This window comes from Antechinus flavipes, chromosome 3, assembly GCF_016432865.1.
Source record: "Antechinus flavipes isolate AdamAnt ecotype Samford, QLD, Australia chromosome 3, AdamAnt_v2, whole genome shotgun sequence".
Lineage (NCBI taxonomy): Eukaryota > Metazoa > Chordata > Mammalia > Dasyuromorphia > Dasyuridae > Antechinus > Antechinus flavipes.
The window spans coordinates 394776179-394796286 of record NC_067400.1 but is presented as its reverse complement, the minus strand read 5'-3'; the positions used below and the strand labels follow the sequence as shown (position 1 = coordinate 394796286).

At 34.8% G+C, this 20108-nt stretch overlaps 1 protein-coding gene across 5 annotated transcripts in view; it reads left to right on the top strand.

Annotated features, from left to right (window-relative positions):
• MYO1B (myosin IB) overlaps positions 1 to 20108 on the top strand; it is a 213650-nt gene that overhangs the window by 29250 nt on the left and 164292 nt on the right. For all 5 annotated transcript variants that reach the window (XM_051985985.1, XM_051985987.1, XM_051985986.1 and 2 more), the window contains exon 2: positions 19586 to 19729. In XM_051985985.1, coding sequence (XP_051841945.1) covers positions 19595 to 19729 — 135 coding nt within the window. In that variant the 5' untranslated portion in view covers positions 19586 to 19594. The remainder of the gene's footprint in view (positions 1 to 19585; positions 19730 to 20108) is intronic.

The window sequence follows — 20108 nt, the reverse complement described above, 5'->3', positions numbered from 1 at the left end:
TGCAGATAAGAGGTGGTATCTCAGAATTGTTTTAATTTATAGTTCTCTAATTAGATTTTGAACATTTTATCCTATAATGATAGATAGCTTTGATTTCTTTTCTGAAAACTACCTTTTCATATTCTCTGACAATTTATCAATTGGGACATGACTTGTATTCTTATAAATTTGGCTCAGTTCTCTATATATTTGTGAAATAAGGATTTTATCAGAAAAATTTGCTGTAAAACTTTCTTTCTTCCTCAATTTCCTGCTTTCCTTCTAATCTTTGCTGCATTGGTTTTGTTCTCGCCAACCCTTATTAATTTGATGTAATCAAAATTATCCATTTTGTATACTGTATTGGTTTCTTGTGTGATCATAAATTCTTCCTTACCCAGAAAGCTGCCAGATAAAGTATTCCATGCTTTTCTAATTTGCTTAAATACTACCTTTATTCCTAAATCACTTGTCCATTTCAATCTTATCTTGGTATACAGTGTGAGATTTGGTTTATATCATTTTTCTGCTTTTAACTTTTAACTTTCCCCAGAAGTTTTTGCTAAATAGTAAATTCTTTCTCCAAAAGTTTGGATCTTTGGGTTTATCAACTACTAGATTTCTGTAATCACTTACTACTCTATTGTGTACCTAATCAGTTCCACTAATCTACCATTGTATTTCTTAGCCAGAACCAGATTGTTTTGATGATTACCATTTTGTAATACAGTTTGAGGTCTGGTACCAGTAGGTCACCTTTCTTTGCAATTTTTTCCCATTGATTTCTTTATAGATATTTTTGATGTTTTGTTCTTTCAGATGAATTTTGTTATTTTTTTTCTTGTCCTATAAAATAATTTTGTTTCTTTGAATCATATGGTTCTGAATAAGTAAATTAATTTAGGTAGAATTGTCATTTTTATTATATTGGCTCATGAGAAATTAATACTTAAGATGTTCCTTTGATATATTTTTAGTACTTATGACAGAGTTTTTATGGGTCATTTGAAATCATTATATTGTTCCTCATAAGAATTTCTGAGAGAGCTGGATGGAATGAGGACATAAATTTCAGTATAAAACTACCTGGCCAGTACTAGAATTAAAATTACATTGTATTTACTTTGTATATATATGACTCTTCTCTCTCTCCTTCCCACCCTTTTTTTGACATTTTTATAGCTCCAGGACTTTATATGGGAATAGTGGCTTAAAAATGCTGATTGAATGAATGAAATAATGAATCAATAATGTAAGTCTCATTATAATCAAACAAGCAAATGAACATTTATATAGCACTTTGCATTATCATTTTAACACTATGAGTTGGTGCTGTCATTAACCCTATGGGAAACTGAGACTGAGAGAGATTGGTGACTTGTCAAATAGATATTAAATATCTAAGATGAGTCAGATCTTCCTCACTCCAATGTCAGTGTTCCTTAGCATAATACCAGATACTTAGGATGATACCTTTTTTAGAAGTATTGAATTGCAGAGCATGAAGTAAAAGTTAGAGATGGTTAGAATGGCCAATACTTGTTCTATATCCTCATACATTACAGGTAAACCTGAACACCCTTCAAATGTCTTAGGGAAGGTTCTAGGTCTTATGGTGAATTTATTTTAGTTAATTTGTAAACTCATGTCCTCTGCTGTTGCTTTATCATGGCATGGAGTAAACTTGGGGTTCTTAAAGACAACAACAAATTAAGTAGTTAATAAGTGTTATCGAGACTTTTAAAAAAGACTTTCAAGGATGAATTGAAGGGTAAATAGTTGACTTGAGCCAACTTAGTTAAGTTCAGACATACTTATCATCTAGAAGAGGGCCAACTGGTGACTTTTTGATTGGATGTGGGAGTGGGGAACCCCTTAATTCAGGAATTGATGTACTGATCTGCAGAAGTATCATACTCCATATTGGTGGTCAAGAGTTTCCAAGATCATTGAAATCACAGATTTTTAATGTTTTAAACAGAAAGTATTAATTATAATGATGAAATTCTAATGATGAGAAGGGAATGAATAACTAGTTGTCTAGAGGAGTGAAAGTAGAATATATCAGTGGATTAAGAGAAGTAAAGGTGTTCTACAAACTCTTTGAGGGCAGAGACTCACTTTTGCCTCTTTTCAGATTCTCAGCATTTATTATTGTATCTTGTACATAATAGATACTTAACAAATATTTGATAATTGAGGAAAATTGGAGAATGTAATAGCAAGTGGCATTTAAGGCAAGACTGAATAGAGTCCTGGTCTGGATTCTAGAAAACCTGAGGTAAAATCATGCCTCAGAATCTTAATAATTTTGTGACCCTGGGCAAATCATATAACCTTTGTCACAAACTCCTCACCTGTTAAATAGGTTTAATAATACTTCTTGCTTTCCAGAGTTACTGTGAATTTAGAATAAGTTATTATTTGTAAAATGCTTTGCATAACTGAAAGTACCATATAGGGTGTTCCCAAAAGTGTAATATTAAACTACCCAAACTTTTAGACTGTTAAAACTTAACACTGCACAAGAATTTTGAGATAGGCTTTTGGGACATCCTATAAATAATGCTAAACATTTATTAGTCAATTATTTAATTTATTATTATTATAATTATTGAATTAACATTCATTAAGCACCTATTATATGCCAGGCACTATGCTAAGCACTGGGGATATATTTATTATTATTATTATTATAAACTATTAGGATAGCTAGATAGCATGATAGAGAACTAAGCTTGGTGTCAGAAAGACTATCATGAATTCAGATCTGGACTCACATTAGTGGACAAATCCATTTGCCTCAGTTTCCTCATCTGTAAAATGAGCTGGAGAAGGAAATGGCAAATCACCCTAATATCTTTGCTGAAAACACCAAATGAAGTCATGAAGAATCAAGATGTGACCGTACATCAACAAATATATTATTATGCAGTTAAAGTTAACAGACATGTATAATTATTTCTTTTATTTCTGATTGTGAACCAGGAACTGAAGTTATTAAGACAAGGAGTTCTGCTCTTATGAATCTTTACATGATATTGGTGGTATAGGGAACCAAATGTAGGCAGAGGAACTATTAGAAAATATATACATATATACCAATAGCTTGACCAGGATGGGGGGAATCAGAAAATAGATGCCTGAGCTGAACAAGGCAAGGAACTTGGCATCCTCTTTTGCAAAAGGCATGGGTGGGACAGTCTGTGCAAAAGCATGCAAGGGAGGAATTGAATGGGAACAGGGATCTTTAGCATTTACCAAGAAAGAAGGCATAAAACCCACAGCATTACTGGACTTATTAACTAATAGTCACATACTTACTTTCTCTTAGAAATATGCTTTGGCAATTCAATTAGTAATATGTCGGTGGAGGGGAGTCTCCAGTGTGCCATTTATATAGGAGGGGTTTTATACTCACTCAGGGCTCGTAGGGTCATGAGCTCCAATTCAAATAAATTCACTTTCTTAGAATTTTTTTAATTTGATGGGCAAATGTTATTATGTTTGTGTGAAATAGAATTATGGTGGCCTTTGTGTGACTGAGTTTGTGTTTTAGAAATAAGAACAGAGTTCTAGTACTAGGCTACCTTTACCTGAAGGAGCCCTGCTTTTCTCAGACATTATGTCATTAGTCATTGTAACATTCTGGTGAGTTAAAAAGGAATGAAATGTCTCTCTATATTAACCCCATTTATTAAAGTGAAATTGAAATTTGAGGTTAGCCCAGTGGGTTGATTGGCCAGACAGCCACTGAGGCAAGTTCAAAGGAAGTAGATCTTATGCTGGGAATGAGTCATACCCATATTCACCTGTGCTGACTTGCAACTCTGTTTTCTTCAAGGTGGTCCAAATCACATTGGACATTCTAGACTGGGTCATTGATAGGAACCTGGATTGCTGAGGATTTCAGAGATTCTGATCTGGGTCTGAGATTTAATAGACCAATTGCATGAACAACTTAGCAGATATAATCATCATCATGTCTCAATTTATATAACCCATAAAGCATTACAAAAACACTGTCTGCATGCTAACCCTGGTAAGTAGTGGGGCTATCATTATTCCTACTTGCCAGATAAGAAAGCAGGCTCAGTAAGGTTAAGCAGTTTGTTAGCAGCACATAGTTGCAGAAGTGGGGGAGTTGTAGGAGCATGGTATCTAGAGCCCCTGAAAGATCATTTAACATTTAGCCCATACCTTCCCATTTAACATAGTAGAGAACTGAGACCCAGAGAAATTATGCATCTTGCTTATGATTTTAAAGGTAACAAAGGATAATCATGATTTGATCGTAGGTCCCCTTAGACAGAGGCATCTAGAGGGTGGCTGTCAGTCCACCTGACTGGGACAGAGTCAGGAAAACAGCCTCAGATACTTATTAGCTGTATGACTTTGGATAAGTCACTTAACCCTATTTGCCTCAGTTACCACTCTGTAAAATGAACCAGAGAAGGAAATGTCAAAGAACCCTGGTATCTTTGCTAAGAAAACTCTAAAATGGGTCATGAAGACTCCTGAATCCAGATCTGGTATCATTTTTGCTCCTCTGTAGTCTCTGAAGAATTGTTTTTCACCTGTTTCTAATGTAACTTTTTGATAAATTATATCAGGTACATTTCCTCAAGGTTAGGCAATTCTTGCCTGTATGGTCACTATATATGTTAATGCAGCTATCCTTTACCCTTTGAGAAAGAAGAGAAAGAAGTTGCATTTATGTGTGTCTGTAAGTGAAAATATCCTACTGAGTAACCTGCTGTATTGGGTGTTCACAAGTCTATTACTCTAGCAAATAAAATTTGCTCAGATTTTGAGTTTAGTACAAACTTAAGTCAAGCATTAATTTCCTTCTTGGATTTCACACAAAACTCCTGGTTTTTCATATTTTTGTTCTTAGGAAGTATTGAATTTCAATTATTTTTGTGTGTGTGTGTGTTGTGTGTGTGTATGTATGTATTTATCTTATAATAGTATTCATATAGTACAAAACTTCTCAGAGACTCTTTCAGGGATCTGAGAAATCAATTTTCACAATATTATTAAGACATTTTAATGATTATTGTGGTAAATATTGATAGATATAACCCACAGAAATAAAAGTTCTTTTGGAGTTCTTGGTATTTTTTTAAAGAATGTGAAGGGGGTTTTCAGACCAAAAAGTTTGAGAACCACTGATACAGCTCTTCATGTTTTGCAAAATATTTCCTACATATTATCTCATTTAATTCTCCTAACAACGCTGAGAGATAAACGCTATTATTACCCTCATTTTTGTTGTTAGATTATGTCCAACACAAATCCATTTGGAGTTTTCTTTACAAAAATAGTGGGATGGTTTTCCATTTCCTTCTCCAATTCATTTTACTGATAAGGAGACTGAGGCAAAAAGGGATGTTGCCTAGGATCATTCAGTGGTAAATGTCTGAGGTATATATTGCTTATACATGATAAACTTTGTGAGGGAAGGAAATATGCCTTCTTCAATTTGGTATTTCCCCAAATGCCTCATGACATATTCTGCTAACAGTAAATGTTTCTGTGCTGCTGAATTGAAAGAAATTCCTCGTTTTTAGAAAAAAAGGAATGATTGTAAAAGGTCCTGATATGAATCCACTTTGTGAGCTTGTTTGAAGGCTTATTGTGAAATGGGTGGGAAACCTGAGTTCTAATTCCAGCCTTTATATTGGAAGTCTTTGATTTCAGTACAAAGAATGACTTTTTAAGTCTCAGACTTTTTCATCAGTTAAATGAAGGTATTTTCCTGGTTACATTTTTGGTCCAGACCCATAAATCTATTTGGGCAGGGAATTTGGTATAAAAATTTTCTCCATGGTTATGGATTGCCAAGAATTGGACATTGGTAGGTAAGTAATAGGGCCAAATTTGAACCCTGATCCTTTTATTCCAAGTTCTCTGACTTGAAGTCTTCAAGAATTAGCTCAGGCAGCAACAAGTTGTGACTTACCCATAATTCCCCACAAGTACTATAACTTTAGTCCTTAAACCTAGAATATCCTGCTTCCAAGACTGACTTGTTGTCTATTACACCATACTGCTTCCCACCTGGATGATAATGATACTTGGTATGGCACTTTATACTCCTTAAAGCATTTTCATAGCCTTTATTTCTCTGTGATTATTATTATAATCCTGTGAACCAATGTAGGGCATCTGTTATTATCTACATTTGACAAATGAAGAAACTGAGACTTAGAGAAACAATTGGCCACACAGCAAGAAAATGGTAGCTCTGGGACTGATTCCAAAGATGCTTTGCTCTTTCCACTATGCCATGCTGCTGCTGGCCCCTTTTTAGTCTGTGATTTTTAGGGTGGTGCCCAAGGGATCTGAAATGGCATTAATGGTTCCAAATGGTTATCTCCTTCTGTTATACAATCCAGAACCCTGCTGGTTATTATAAAAATAGCTATGTAGCTAACTCCTACAGCAGTCTTGTTTTATCATCAGAAAAATTCTCAAATTAGCTTATTTCTAATATGTTCACCATGTGAGCTTTTTATTTATTTAGAGAAATCCATGTTACCTGGCATGATGCCCACCAGAAAGTTTTTAGAAGCAGACATCCAAACCTTTTGTAATTCCTTAGAGCTGAGGGGATCCTAGCAGCTCCCAGGAAGAGATTGTGGAGTTTGGGATCAGCCTTTTTCTATATGTCAATCATTTCCTCTTGACTTCCCCTCCTTTTTGACAGTACTCCTTCCTCCCTTTTCCCCGTTTCCCTTTATGATTGTCTTCCCTCATAGGAATACGTTCTTTGAGGATGGGTGCTATTTTGTTTACTTTAGCACAATGCTTGGAATATTAAGCATTTAAAAAATGTTGTACATAGGAAGCACTTGTAAAAAATGATGTGGCATGCCCACATCAAAGAAGGCGCTGTACCATAGGAGCAAAGGAGAATTTCAGTAATTCAAAAGAAATGTGAGGTGCGCAAATTTAGACATTGCCACTTCAAATGTTCACATGGACTATTTGCGCCTGATTTGTGGTAGAGCTTTCTGAGCTTTGTATTGGTCTGATCAGCCACAGTGCAACCCACAGTACCCTGACCCTAACAGAGTGATGTCACACTGGTCCTCTCTGAGAATACAGGATACCCAACCAACCAGTGTATCGATCTGTTGAATTGTGACATTGAAAAAGCCTTTTGAGAGTCCCTTGGACAGCAAGAAGGTCAAATCACTCAGTATTAGTTCAGTCTATTCATGGGATGAACAAATACTATCGGAACTGAGCTTAAACCCTTTTGACCACATACTGAGAAGACAGGACTCATTGGAAAAGACCTTGGTGTGGGGAAAGATTGAAAGCAAAAGAAGAACAGGACAGAAGAGAATGAATTCATTGATAGTGATTTGGAAGCAACAAATATGAGTTTGGACAGACTTTGGGAGATTGTAGAGAACAGATGGCCCTGGATGGTTTATGGGATTACAGAGAGGCAGACATGACTAAATGACTGAACAACAATTACAAAGTTGTCTAGAGCTGAAATTATTTTTCTAATTTATGTATACTCATTGTTCCTTCAGATAATCTTCCTTATATTCCAATGTGCCCCAGCTTTATATTGAGGGTCTTAGGAGGAAGATCTACAGGAGAACAGATGTTGTGAATGAGCTCTAGGTTAATGGGAATTTTGATGAACAAGTATTCCTATTTCTTGGTGTGTCAAATAGCAACTCTGTAATGTGTTTGTTTTACCTTATTGGTGAACATATTTCTTCCCCCTATTTCTTTGTATTCCTTATTCAAATTTATAATGCTTTTCTCATCGCCAACTTTCTTTGTATCCACATGTATACTTTGAAGCTTCAACATTGTAATACATAGCAAAGCATCAGACTGTCAACAAGTCAGTGCTATTACCCCACAGAGCATTCACCGTAAAGTGCTTTAGAGGAAAAAGACCCTGACATTTTGGCACTTCTAATGTTTATCTAATCTAATAGATCTATATTCTTATTAGCATGTTTTTATTCCCTTCAATGATGTCAATCCCAGCCCATCCATGTTACTCATCTTGTTAAACTGTGGACCATGTTCTCCCATAAATTTATCACAGTGTCTTATTTTTTCTTTTTTTTTTCTTTTTTTTTTTTTTTTTTAAATTTGCTGAGGCAATTGGGGTTAAGTGACCTGCCCAGGGTCACACAGCTAGGAAGTGTTAAGTGTCTGAGACTAGATTTGAACTCAGGTCCTCCTGACTTCAAGGCTGGTGCTCTATCCACTGTACTATCTAGCTGCCCCAATGTCTTATTTTTTCTTGACATGGGGAAGATACCAGTGGAGTATATGGGCCATCCAATGATTATCTTTTGTATTTGTCATGTGACCATTCCATCTCTTTTTTTTTTTTATTCACACATTTTCCTGAATAATATTGTTCTCCCATATAATTTGCTATTTGTAGTATGTTGCAGCCCCTGTATACACTTCTCACACACACACATTTCTCCCTGGCTCTTTGTATGAAATTTCATTTCTTCTCTGCCACCATGACTTTGAAAACGCTATAGAATATATCATTCTGCTATTAATAGACCTATGAGCTCTTTGGTGGAGAGACTATCTAGAGAAGCAGGCTTTAACTCATCTTCAACAGCTCATTATGTGTAGTTCTTGTCCATATAAAAAACTGATACCAACAGTGTCAAATAGAAATGGTTTCCTGCTGCTGCTTAGAAAACCAGAAATTAACATTATTTTTATTGTACTGTATTTTTATTCATTTAGTCAAACATTTAAATTACATTTTAATTTTCTTCCCCTGTACTGAGGAGTTTTGTAGAGTTTGACATCTGAATTATGCTAAAAAAAAGAGCTGATTTCTAAATAACTGATTTTACAATATTGATCATAAAAATATAATATGGAAAGATTCTTGTTCTTTATTTAAAGTTACTAAAGTAGACTAAAGTGGACTGAATGAAAACTCATCTTTTTGATTCTCCCAAGTGGTTTGTTAACACACTTTGGTTTGTAATAAAGGCTTTTTTATATGATCACTTATATTTTCTTGCTCTTCTCTGTGACTTTTTCAGCAGATATTAAAATTATGGGAACCATACTGGTACAGAGGTAGGGAATTAGTTTCCTGTAGTGAGTTTTAAAGTATTCCCCAAAGCTACAAGAAATATTATTTCATGGAATATTTGATCATCACATAATGCAGTATAGTAAGTAAATGCAAGATGATCACCATGAAAATAATTTCAGCTTATGCACCAATATCTGTTATTGAGGAAATATTTAATCCTGACTGATTAAACAAACTATTGAAAATAAAATGGGAAATTGACAATAGGAACAATATTTACACCAACTATAATAATTTCATCTATAATTTAAATCAATGTATTGCTACAACAAGACCACAAGATCCTGGAAAGCTTCTTAGCAGACATTTGACTTACTTGTTGAACATAAAGAGATGGTTGTCATAGGCAATACTGTGTTAGAATATAAATTCCCTTGTAAAATATCGTGAAGAATGACAGACAGTTCTGAGCTGTATTGTTCCATAATGCATAGAGAAGCAGTGAAGAATAAAGCCAATCTAAATGAAGTTTGGCTGGACAGTTACCTGAGCAAAGTTATCCCAAGAATATTAAATGATGAAAATAGAAGACATGAAAAAAAAGGAAAATGGAAAATATTTGCAAAAGCTATTACAATGGTTTTTTCTTCAATAAGAACATTGGAACTAGTACAGAAATACATTTCACTCATTGAAGTACAAGGGAAAGGACAATTAAAGGTACGGTAGATCCTCCTTAAGTGGAATCAGTCCTAAGAAAAATAAACTCTAAGGATGTTCTGTATAAAAATATTTATAGCTCTTTTTAAGATGACAAAGAATTGGTAATGGAGGTGGGTTTCCATCATTTAGAGAATGCTGAACAAGTCATATATGAACAGTATATAAATATGAAGAAATACTATTGTTCTATAAGATAAATTCAGACAAATTAAATGTAAACTCATACCTATGTACAAAAAAAAAATCAATTCTATAAATATAAAGTGGGAGAGGCATGAATAGATAATTATTCTGGAAAATATTTGGAAGTTCTAGTAGGCTTCAAGTTTAATATGAGTCAATAATATGTAGCAGCTAAACCCCCAACATTTTGGGTTATACATTAAGAGGGAAATGTATTGTTAATTTGTTTTTCAGTAATGCCTGATTCTTTGGGACTCCATTTGGGATTTTCTTGGCAAACATTAGAAATGGCAAGTCATTTCCTTCTCCAGCTCATTTTTTGGATGAGGAAACTGAGGCAAATAGGATTAAGTAATTTGCCAAGTTCTATGCAACTAGTAAGTGTTTAGTGTCAGATTTGAATTCAGGAAGATAGGTCTCCCTTATTCCAGGGCAGGTACTTTATTTGTTATGCTATTTAGCTACCCAAGAGGGAAATAGCTTCCAGGAATAAGGAGGTGATAGTCCTTCTGTTCTCTACCCTTGTGAGAACTTATCTTGAGTATTGAATTCAGTTGTAGGAGCCAAAGTTTTAGAAGGATACTGATAAGCTTCTTGGAAATTTTAGAGGGGGCATCTAGGATAGTTAAAGGGCCTTAAATGTAAGATGTGAGTATTGAAGGAACTGGGCATATTTATCCTGGAGAAGAGAAGTTTGAGCTCTCTTCAAGCATTCGAGGGGCTGTCTTGTGGAGGAGGGACTAAGCTTGATTTGCTTAGCCCAAAGATCTGAATTAGGAGTAATGATGAAGTTGCAAAGAGGTAAATATTGATTTGATATCAGGGAGAACTTCATGACAAAAGAGCTCTCCAAAAGTTACTTTCAACTTTGTTGTAGTATTTCTTACATATATTAGGGTGAAATTAGCTAGCTCCTGAATTACCTGCCAATTTTGGAATTCTATTATTCTCTAAAACTGAGAAGGGAACAGAAAAATTCGTAATGATCAGAAATAAGCAGCAGCCTGCAAACTAATGAAGATCTCTAAGTAGGAACAGGAGTGAAGGATGTTACCAAGAAATTACATAGTAAAAAGAGAAGATAGTTGGTCACATTATCCCATAAAGAGTCATAATGAAGAATGATGAGAAGATAGGCAGAATATTCTCCACCAGGAACCTTATGATACTAGGAGAAAATGAGAAATGCCTCCATGACATTTAGAGGACTTGGGGTGAACTTTTGTGAAAACATGCATGAGAGTTGCATAGAATTGGTAGGTAGAGAGGGATTTTTGATCCAGATGATTGAAGAATAATCCCAAATTAATGAGATCACAGATCTAGTGGATTATTTAAGTAATATGTTCAAAGATGTGTGCCAGGTGCTAGGAAAGAAACAAGGATGAACAAAAATTCCTTTCTTTTAAAAAGTTTTATAGGGTAAATAGAAATATAAACAAAAATTGTAGTTATTAGAAGCAGGAAATATCAGAAGGGCAATATTATATAGTTAAAAGAAACTTGGTAGGATCATTCAGAATATCTGGGTTGAAATCCCAGTTTGGACATTTACTGAATTTGGGTAAATACTTAAATCACTGAGTATCCATTTCCTTATCTGCAAAATGGCATAATGCAGGAGATATGAATGTGAGCTATTATAAGAGCAGTGTGAGCACAGGTAGTGTTAGGCTACTTGTATTTTCAAAGTCAAAATTGAATATGAGTCTCTAATCCTGTGGCTATGTGAGCTTCAGTTTAATTGAATAGCTACTTACCTGTCTTGTGGCCTGCCACTTAATACTCAATACATTTTCATGTAACTATGACTCTCCCTCCTCCCTTTTAGACTAATTTCCCTTTAAATTAAACAATTTTGGTGACTTAATATTGGTTCCTATTGTTTGTCTAACATCAGCTTTGATTGGTATGACCCTAATTCAAATCCCATAATAGGCTGGATTCAAACTTAAAGTAACATTTATTTTAATCTACTCTGAAAACAGATTAAATGGGAACTATTTAGATGCATTATCCCAGTTCATGGTGCATTCTTTCTTGGTTATTATCAATTCTGAGTAGCATTGCTGGGTTTTCAATGCTACTCTGGTTTTGAATAATGGGTTGACTGTGCATTTCTCTTGGAAGTGCCATTTGGTCTAGCAATCTCTGAATGTGTGGGTTAATGGCTTGGCAGCTGATGGTCTGGAAATTCCAGAGCACTGATGACGCTAGCTTGGTAGGTGGCTTGTAATTTCAGGGTGGTAACTGAGAGATAGACAAGTTATATTTAAATATTATAGTACAGAAGACCATTTTAAAATGTTATACGATACTTGAACTGCACTTTTGGATGCTAAGAGATTTCTGAAATGGCATTTTTCATATTTGAAATGGTGTTCTTTAAAGACTAAAAAACAGATGTCTTATGGTGGGATGAAAAGGCATTTAAAGATCAGTAAAGATTACATCAAGGAAATAGTAAGAAGAACAAGCTGAAAAACTTTCTCAGAGTTAACGACATAAGTTTAGGTGTTATGAGTGCCCCTGATTCTTTAGTAAAAGATAAGTGTTTTTAATAGGAGGTTTAGGAACTTTAATTCAGGTTAGCATAATATTTAAAAAAAAAAACTTTTTAAAAATTTTGGCATAAATGGATTGAAAGTATATGAAATCTTTTCTTGCATTGTTAACATACAAAATTTTACCAGAATGACTTTAGATCTCTGCTAAGAGATGAAGTTTCTTATTTGAATATGAAATTATAAGGCCTAAGTTTTATCCTAGATGCTACAGCCTCTAGACAGGATTGAGATACTGAATAATATGCGGACTTGATAAGTGTATAGAATAATGAATGTAAAAATAATTTGACACATTGTATAAGCATTAAATGCTTAAATTTGCCAAAATAATAGAGCAGTGGGCTTAATCTGTGGGTAACATGGTGAAAACACATCTTCCCTGTATTAGAAAAGGAAAAAAAAAACATATCCTCAGGATTGGTGAATTGGCAGTCACCTTTGAAGTTTTTTTTGTATGACTTATAGACTGTAGAGATATAGGCAATCAGTCAATCAATCAGCTAGCATTTATGAGTTAAATCAGGGTGTTATTGGATGCTTAGAGATACAAACTTAAGAAATAAAACAGATCCTACTCTCAAGGAAAGAAGGGATTCTAAGAGGCAGAATTAAGGAGGGAGAACATTGCAGGCAATGCAAAGGCAAAAAGGTGGGAGATATATGTGTTTTTTTGTGTAGGGAACAGAAGGAAGGCACCATATGCCTTTGTGTATGACTGTATCATAAAGTGTGTAGAAGTGAGTAATAAGGCTGCAAAGGTAGGTTGGAGATAAATTTTGTTGCCTTCCCTCACTTTTGATATTAAGTAATCTTGGAGTTACTAAGGATCTGTAGGGCTTGTGACTGACATGGTCAGACCATAGAATCGAAATGTTAGAGTTGGAAGAAACCTCATTTGTTCCCTAATGTAGTCCCTTCATTTTACAGATGAAAAAACTGAGGCAGAGCAATAAAGTGTTTCCCCATGTATCCCACAATTGGTTTGTGTCTAATATCTACTTTTTCAGATTTGTCATTTGGTGTTTCTTAACTCAAAATATTATGTTGGCTCATTTTGACACCTGTCCCACTGGCTTGGATAGCATAAATGATCTCTGTACCTACAGGTGATGAAGATAATAAACTTTCCATCTCACTCTTCTACAACCTTTCTCCCTGCAAGTATGTAAACTCATAGGTTTCATTTGAGCTTACCAGCTCTCTAACTCATGGGTTTGAAAACAATTTCCACCCTTTTTTCCTCACTTATTTTACTACTAATTCCAGGGTGGAGTTCCATGGTTATGCAAGGATATTGTTTCTAAGCTCTGAACTCTAACAGCTGTATCCAAGCAACATTTTTCCTGCTATTGCTGTGACAATCAGAAACACAGCTACTTTGAGAGTAGAACCCCTGACCCTTGATGAAATCATCTATTTTTAGCCGATAGTATTTAGGCTATTTTTTGCTGACCTCAGTAGGTATGGAGACTATTGTTACTGATTAGGAGGAGGGAAGGGAGAAGAAAATGTACCACTTCCTCAAAATGCAGAAGAAATTTGTATATACTTTTTGGCTATTAATAATTTGTCTTTCAAATTTTCCCACCTCTGAGAATACACGTTAATAGATTTAGAACTATAAGTGACTTAAGTTGACCAGGCAGTCTTTTTCTTTTATGAATGATGGATTGAGGTCTAGACAAGTAAAATGTCTTTCCCAATGGCTCAGTATCTGAAATCTCAACAATTTTTCTCCTTCCTTTCTTTTACTTTGACTGACTTCTACAGAAACTTTCTGTTTTAAGTTCTTTCCCCTTGCTTCCTTTTTCTCTAAGGCCATAAAAAGACTCTTTTTCAGATTTCATTTGCCTTAACATTTGCCTTCATTTGTAAATCCAGACCGCTAATATTATTTGTTTTCCTTGTTTTGAAGGCTTCTGAGTACTGCTAAGGATCCTTCTTTATTCCTCACCATGCTAACTGGGTCTATTAGAAGTTCACAGGATCTACTCTCTATGTGGGTCTTCATTACTGCTGAGTTTTCTTTTAATTAATCTCTCATTAATTCCTTATTAGGTTTTCCATGGCAGTTGTTTCAAATCATCTCTATTGTCCTCAAGCTTTTAACATTGTTATCCCCTTTGTTAGATGTCTGATTTTATTTGTAAACTTATTTTTACAATACTTTAACATTATTTTTAAGGATTTTGAGTTCCAGACATTTCCCATCCAGTTCCTTCTCTAACCATTGAGAAATATACGAATATGATACTATACATATAAAGTTATAGACATGTTGCAAAAAAGAACGGTATCTCCAACCTACCTTCACTTTTCATCAAGTGAAAAAAATATGCTTCAGCCTATACATGGAGTTCATAACCTCTCTTTGGAGATCTTATGTCCTTTGGGATTGTCTTGGATCACTGTGTTCACCATAGTAGCTATGTCTTTTACAATTAATCCTTGTTAAAATATTGCTATGTACAGTGTTCTTCTGATTTTGTTCACTTTACCTTGTATCAGTTCATATTAGTATCTCCAGATTTTTCTGAAAACATCACCCTTGTCTTTCAGAATCATATATTACAACTTGTTCAACCATCCACCAGTTATGGACACCCTCTCGGTTTCCAGTTTTTTTGCCATTCCAATAAAATTTGTTTAAACATTTTTTGTACTTTAAGGGATGATTTTGTTTTTCACTTTGCCAAAGAAATCCAAACTATCCTTTTTGAACTAACTTAGTTTCTTTTTCCTTTATCTTAAAAAAAAAAAAAAAAAAAAAACTCTTAAAAAGGGCCCAACTTAATTAAACAAATACAATTTAAATAGTTTTCCCTACGACATCAAAACTCTTTCTTTCCCTTCATTACTTTCTTGAACCAGTTACCTGTTGTTTCTTAAATGTTAAGTTCTCTAAGACTTCCCTATTCATTCACTCATTATCTTCATGTAATCTGGCCTCTCAGTCAATTGTAACAGCATAATGACAGGTCACCAGTGACCTCCAAATCCTATTTCTTTTCTATTCTTAAATATTTTAAAAATTTTATTGTAGTATTTGACACTTAACTAAACCTGAATTTTTTTTTTCAAATTGGCTTGCAAAAGTGCTTCCACAATATAACACTGTCCTTTCTTTGATTATTCTTCCTCCCTTTCCTTCATTGATTCTTCTTTCTTAAGGAGTTTTCTTCCACGGGATACCTGTTGGGACATTATTCTGTATTAACTCTGTCTCTCCCTTAAATCTTCTGTTCTTGCCTCTCCACCCTTAACTATGCACAATAGACATCTCTTGTTCATCTCTTGTCTTTTGTAGTACCAGTTCTAAATCTCTGCTTGTCTTCTAAACATTTATGCGTCTTCTTTTCACCCCACATAAAATTAGCCAATAAATGTTATCATTTCTTCCTTCTAAAGTGTTATCTATGTCCCTCCTGTTCTCAAACATTCTCACCCTCTTCATTCAATTCCTCCTTAATTCAAAAGATAGCATGGAACTGAGTTATTGAGTCTAAACCCCTCATTTTACAGATAATAATAACTGACTTGTATGTAATATTTTGAAGTTTATAAAATGATTTATGTACAGTTTTTTTTTTTTTTTTTTACGCCCCAACAGCCCTGCAAAGTAGGTATTACAAGTTTTGTAAGTTTTTTACTTTCCCGATGAGAAAATCACGTCTTTGGGAAGGTTAAAGAAATCGCTCAAGGTTACATAGTAAATGTCTTATTATCATTCCCCACTTGACTGGTGAAAAAACTGTGGTTTGGAAAGCTAAGTAGATTGCTCATGGTCACATGGTACTTGAATCCTTGTCTTTTTGACTCCAGGTATAGCACCCTATCGGCTCCAGCATGATAGAACTAAAGAAGTAAAGAAAAGTTAAGTAATTTGCTAAGGGGCATATAACTAATTAGTAGTTGAGCCCAGACCAATATCAAGACTAGATTTTTGTCTAGTCTTGTTTGAATTATTGTAAATAGCCTTTGAACTCGTTTCACCTCTTAAATGCCATTTCCTTCTGGAAGTTTTACAAGATCCCTTGTCTTCTGAAGAAAAAAAACAGCAGTACTTCCTTTGTATAGTACTTATTATAATATATTGTATGTTGGGCATATAAGTGTTATGTAAAAGGTAGCTATTATTATTTTAAATAAAAATCCCCCAAGTTCATTGATCTCAGGTTAAGACCCTGTGTTTTAGCTGTGGAATGGCCATGGCCAAGTACAATGAGGAAATTATCTTCTGTGTACCAGACACTCCAGACATTTAAAGCAATGTCTAACATAATGCCTTGTACAGAATATTTGCTTCATCAAAATTTATTGAATTGAGTCACATATAGATTAAGCTTACATTAGTTTTTTTGGCTCATATATTTTGACTTATTGAGTTCATAGCCTGATAAAACTCCCAGATTTTCTGTTTCTGAAGTTGAAGTAAAAGTTGAAATTTCATACTTTTCATTAAAATGAGTGAGTTGGATTCAGTGAGCTTTCTAAGGTCCTTCTAAAACATATGATGAACTATTGATCAAGTGCCTCTTGGGACTTTGTCAATTTGTTTTGCTTCATGATTAGGTAGGCCTCAGACTTCAGAGGTTATCAGAGATAACTAAATTTTATTACCTGCTTTGGATTCAGCTGTTACTGTACTTCATGATTTTCCTTTTCTTTAGATTTAATGCAAAATTGTGTGAAAGTAGTATGAACATTAGAGCTCTTAGGAACATAAACTTTTTTGACATTTAGATGAGAAAAAAAGTGATGGGAAAGCCTTCCAATGAGACTGTTTGATTTGTGTTCCCCATAAGGATTAAAAACCTCAGTTTGCTTTTTTCTCAGCTGTGTCTATAAAAAAGACTTTCACACAGTAATCTACCAAGAGGCCAAAAAAAATCACAGTTCCTGAATCTAATTCACTTCCCTCCTTTTAAATGTTAGTGAAGTTGTATATATTTTAAATGCTTTTCCCAGATTCACTCCCCTCCTCTCCTCTCCCATATCCTCACATGTCACACTCTTCCAAAAACTTAATCCCTATATTCATCCCTTTTCATATCTGTTTAATTAGAAACAGTCCATTCAGTGTTGGGTTGTGGTACTTGATTTTTCAGTCCCTGACAATTTGGCTTGTGTTAATTTAGAACACTAAAAGTTAGTAGTGTTTCTCTTTTAGTTGAGCCCTAGGGCAAAGCCAACTAGGCCCATGTTCAGAGATAGGTCTGCCTCTTCCTATAGCACCAGAGAAAGACTATTTTCTTCCCCCCATCATTATCTATTTAGAGATGGAGTACAGTACCCCATTCACTTGAACTGCCTCTGTACTCTACTCTGTCTGGGGGCTGTCTCTTAATTGGCAGTTTGGTATGAAATCTTTAAAATGTCACCATTAAAAAAAGAAGCTTCTCCATTATCTTCTTTTAAATGTTAAACACTTTCTTATTTGTCATTTTCCCCCCTGCTCTCCCCACCTCCTCATCCCCCCTCCCAACGTATGAGGATGAATGTCTCGGATTAATCTTGGTTTTATTTCTGTAGTTGTTTCAGAGCAGAAATCTATGTGCCATTTCTCCTTAGAGCAACAATAATGATATGTGTTAGTCCTGATAATAGTTCAAGTTAATTACCAGAAGTAGCCATCCTTCTTGGCTTCTTTGAAGGAATCGCCAATTTAATGCAGTTTGACTGTCTTTAAGAGATATATTCTGCAGAATGTGAAAGCCAATAGTAATACAGAAGGCATCTTTTTATGCTAAAACACAGAGCAACAAAACTACTATTTGTAAGGTAGAATATGTTCCAGCGACTTATTCTTTAATGGAAAGACCCCCAAAGGCACTTTTCTTTTGTATTATGGCGCTAAGGGCACAAAAGCTGTTCAGAGCCATGTTGTTAGCAATTTAGGGAGCTTGAGGGCCCGACTTAATTTGGTTCTAGAGCCTTGTAGCATTTAAAATGTAATTGTGTTCTTATGATCAAGGGAAAATTTTTGTACTCTTGAGAGCACTCAGTTCCACAAACCCCACGGATGGCACAATTCATAGATGGGAAGCTAGCTTGTATATACTGTACATTGGCAAGATATACTGGCTTTTATATATACTTTTTATACAGTGGGAATAGTGATGATTGAGAATTCCTTCTTCATGTGCCTCTCTACTTAGAGAATCTCTAGCACTGAAAGGAAAAGTCCATATTTTTGGTGTGCTATTTTAGTGTTGTACAAATACTAAAATTTAACATAATAACATTGTGTGACATTTAATTTTACTAGTACCAAGAAGCACATGGTTATTTGAATGAAATTTGATACTACTGAGGCTGCTATTGGCATGTTCTATAATCCTTGTGAAAAGGGCGGCCTCCCAACTCTTGTGTGAATAGTTTTGGCTCTCAAAGTTGTTTAGAACTCAGAAAGCATTTTCCCTAAGAAACAATGAAATAAGAAGAGATTTATTTATCCAGGTTAATACACAAAAATCTATTACATTTGTAACACATTTGAATGGTAGAAGCAAACATTTTTCATTGGAATTTCTATGGAGAGAGTACATTGTTTTACTTTGATATCCCAAGAACACATTTGTTGTAGGGGTAGAGATTTTCCTTCATGGTACTTCCCCTGGGGATAGACAAAAGCTGGGATGGAGAGGGTGAAAACTCCTTCTTGCAGGAGAGAGAAGGCAGGACAAGAATCTCTGGTTATGAGACTGGAGCAGCGGTGGATCAAGGGGTGGATCAGAACAGGAGGGCTGGTTCTGGAAGGGCTGGGAGTGTTTATGACATTTGGGGGAATTGGAAAAAAGAATGAAGTCCAGGAGGACACAAAAGTATGGGATTTCATATTTGTTTGTAAGTTGGGCATTTGGGCAGTGTGGTTTTGGACCTGAATTAAGTCTCAACTGGGCCCAGGTTCTTTGTTATGTCAAACGATGGGTTGGATTAGATAACTTAAATCTATGATTCTATGAGTATTTGTAATTTGGATTCTGTCTCTATTATGTATCTGGAAGGCATTTAGTTACTTAAGAAATGATTTCACTCTTGGTTGACTTTTTAATTATTGCCTTGATCCTAGGAGGGAGAAATGGCCAAAATGGAGGTGAAGACGTCTCTTCTGGACAATATGATTGGAGTGGGAGATATGGTTCTTTTAGAGCCTCTCAATGAGGAATCATTCATTGATAACCTCAAGAAGCGGTTTGACCACAATGAAATATATGTGAGTACAATCCTTCAATTTGTTTGTTCAGTAGTACAGTGTATTATAGTATGGGTACATTGGGGGGTTTAGAGGATTCTTATCCATGTACAATCAGAAGAAAAAATAATGAAAAGTTAAAAATCTTTGGCTGCTACCTTCCAAAGGTAATTCCTTTTAGGATGTAGAATCTAATAGCTAAGCCACTAATAAAATGTGAGCCACTGACTTCTTTTTATAAGTGTGTTGATTTAGTTTATTCACTCTTCTTTAGATGTTGAAAACATGAGTATATATTAACTAGACACATGTGTTTGGTGTCTGGAAAGTTTGGGATATACAGTTATACCTTATATTAAGAAAATATGATATAATGAACAATTAAAGCACAAAGCAGCTA